At 41.0% G+C, this 2,983-nt stretch overlaps 1 protein-coding gene across 1 annotated transcript in view; it reads left to right on the top strand.

The window, feature by feature from the left end:
* Positions 1–2,645, top strand: part of trarg1a (trafficking regulator of GLUT4 (SLC2A4) 1a) — a 10,954-nt gene extending 8,309 nt beyond the window's left edge. Inside the window, exons 2-3 of the mRNA XM_089013843.1 lie at positions 21–147; positions 799–2,645. Of these exons, the coding sequence (XP_088869969.1) occupies positions 21–147; positions 799–809 (138 nt within the window). The 3' untranslated portion in view covers positions 810–2,645. The remainder of the gene's footprint in view (positions 1–20; positions 148–798) is intronic.
* The last annotated feature ends 338 nt before the right edge of the window (positions 2,646–2,983 follow it).

Genomic DNA, 2,983 nt, shown 5'->3' with positions numbered 1-2,983 from the left:
GTTTTTGTGTGCCTCTCCAGTCCAGAAACAGTCTCCAGGCAGGGGACGTGGACGGAGCCAGACGGCTGGGTCAACTGGCTCGTCTGCTCAGCATCGTCTCCATCGTGCTGGGGGTGGTCGCCATTGTTGTATTCGTCTCACTTTCAGGTACAGCAAAACAACACTTTGGATGCACAGTCACCTCTAAGATGCAACAACCGTCATCAACAAGCTGTTATCATGTATACACGCGATGCTTGAAAACTGCTGTTAGGTTCTTAAAAAGCACTAGAAGACATCTTAATCAATCAATGGGGTCTGTTTACATTTTAAAAGAAAAATTCATTGGACAAATGTCTCATATGTATGCGGAGTTACATAAATGTGACATGATGTTTATGAGTGCACGGCACGCCATCACGCACAGCAACTGCTGAACAATAAACTCCAGTTGTTACATTATCACCTCATGGTGATGTATAAACAGCTGACATGCATGAACGTGTTTCTTTTGTCCAAGCACAGCACATTTGCTCGCTTGTGCTTGTGCTCGTGTGTGTGTGTGTGTGTGTGTGTGTGTGTGTGTGTGTGTGTGTGTGTGTGTGTGTGTGTGTGTGTGTGTGCGTGCGCGCGTGTGTGTGTGTGTGTGTGTGTGTGTGTGTGTGTGTGTGTGTGTGTGTGTGTGTGTGTGTGTGTGTGTGTGTGTGAGCGCACGTGCATTGGTACAGTATTTGATTCAGCATGCCACAATAGGCTGAATACGCAGCTGTATCACAATTAACCAAGTTATACTTTTTCTCCCCTTTGTGTGTTTGGCAGCAATCAACTGACATGAACGGCATGAAAGGGAACGAATGAAGACCCAGAACCAACACCCCTCCCATAAAAAGAAAAATATTGAGCTCCTGTAACATAAACATAAAACGTCTGTGTAGGCTCGCAGTCGTACAGGAGTGACCCATCGATGAAAAGGTTTTTTCAGCCGTCATCTGTATTTCTTAGAAGGTGTCGGACGTTTCACTCCTCATCTGAAGAGCTTCATCAGCGAACTACAGTTGTGCTGGTAACTCTGGCCCTTTTTATATCCCTAATGGACAGAGGTGTCGGTGCCAGACCTCTGCTCTGATAGGTCCCTGAACCAAGGTTGGGGGAGCAGTAGACTACTCTCTGAAGCTAATCTGATTATTTAGATTAGAGCAGAGGTCTGGCACCGCCACCTCTGTCCATTAGGGATATAAATAGGGCCAGAGTTACCAGCACAACTTTAGTTCACTGACGAAGCTCTTCGGATGAGTAGCGAAACATCCGACACCTTCAAAGAAGTACAGATGATGTCTGAAGAAAGCCTTTCATCCATAAACATAAAAGACATCCAAAATGCATGCATTCGATTCCACTCATGTATTTGACATATAACAACGAAACAAACCTGATGCAACATTGAGGATGAAGATTTTCTCAGATGTTTGGATTTGCAGCTTGCTTTTGGAATACGACACCGAAATGAGGTGGATGAGTGAGCAGAGAAGATTTTTTTTTTCTGACACCTGCAGGATGCTTCATCACTTTTTCTGTTTGGACAGCGCCCATTTAACTCTCATATATCCTTGCATCCTTGCTGTGCCGATGGCCTATAAAGGCTGAAACATGAATACCTTTGAGATGAACATTTGCTAACGTGATGGTAATGTCATCCTGGGACAGCAGGAAGAATCTCATGAAATGGGGACCGGACACATTTGGAATGTTTCGTTGTCTTTCACCGTTTTTTTTAAACAGTGAGCATATTTGCATGCCTGGATGTGGACGTGGAAACACTGCCTGTGGATTATTGACTATTATTATATTATTATTATTATATAAGTCCAAAAGAATGAAGTGCGAAGACCGAATTGTAACTCCGATGCATCCATCATATATTTACAGAATGTTATTGACATGACACCAAAACTGGATTGTTTTTTCTGCACCTTGTATAAGGGATAAAATGTAAATGTAAGATAATATATCTAATGTTTATGCATGATGTATGATTTTTTTGTAAAATATGTTTTTTTAAGCTCAAAATCCAAATTGAACAGATAATGTATGCACTGCTAACACACATACACACACAAAGTCAGAATTGGTACAAACTTCAGTACACAAATATTGTCCACTAACACTCACTCTGAAGGAATAATGAAGTCGGATGCTAAAAAAAAATCATACAAAGCTATGCAACAATGTTGACTCTGCCAAGTTCAAAATGTTCACATTCTGGGCTACGTTACCACTTTCAAGCCTATTATTCATCCAACATCCACTAGGCAGACTTATCTAGCGATTGCCTTTATTTAGTTCAAACCTAAAAGCGATTCACGTTGGAACGAAAGCATTGCCCAAGATTCCACATCAGGTGGTGTATTTCTTTTTTTTTAGACCTTGTTATCAGTAAACTAGTGTTAATGTGCATTTCAGATATGTGCTGGACATTTTGCATGTTTGGAATAAATGTTAGCATGCATGGCTGATGTTTTTGTCTTGCCGCTGTTGTGATGTAAGGTTCAAACCGTTCAGATTTGGCCCCCGGGCCTTTACTTTGACACCTGTGATGTCTCCTAAGACGTTTTGAGCCCCCCACCATGTATCATGAAGTGTTTTTAGCATGAAAAAAAACCACCACGTATAGTAAGACGTTTTTAGCCCCCAAAAAACGACCATGTATGGTAAGGCGTTTTTCGCATGAAAAAAAACGACTGTATCTGGTAAGGCGTTTTTAGCCCGAAGAAAACAACCAAGGCATTTTTGGTCCAAAGAAAATGACCATGTATAGTAAGGCATTTTAGCCTGAAAAATAATGACTGTGTATAGTATGGCGTTTTTATTTTATTCATGTATAGCGAGCCGTTTTTATTACGTATAAAAAGGTGTTTTTAGCATGAAACAAACTAGACTATGTCTAGTAAGGCATTTTAGCCTGAAAAAAAATGACCATGAATAGTATAGGCATTTTTAGCGAGAA

The sequence above is a fragment of the Hippocampus bargibanti genome, linkage group LG14 (genome assembly GCF_051943395.1).
Source record: "Hippocampus bargibanti isolate YZ-2025 linkage group LG14, ASM5194339v1, whole genome shotgun sequence".
In the NCBI taxonomy this organism is placed as follows: domain Eukaryota; kingdom Metazoa; phylum Chordata; class Actinopteri; order Syngnathiformes; family Syngnathidae; genus Hippocampus; species Hippocampus bargibanti.
This window is presented reverse-complemented; position numbering and strand designations above follow the sequence as displayed.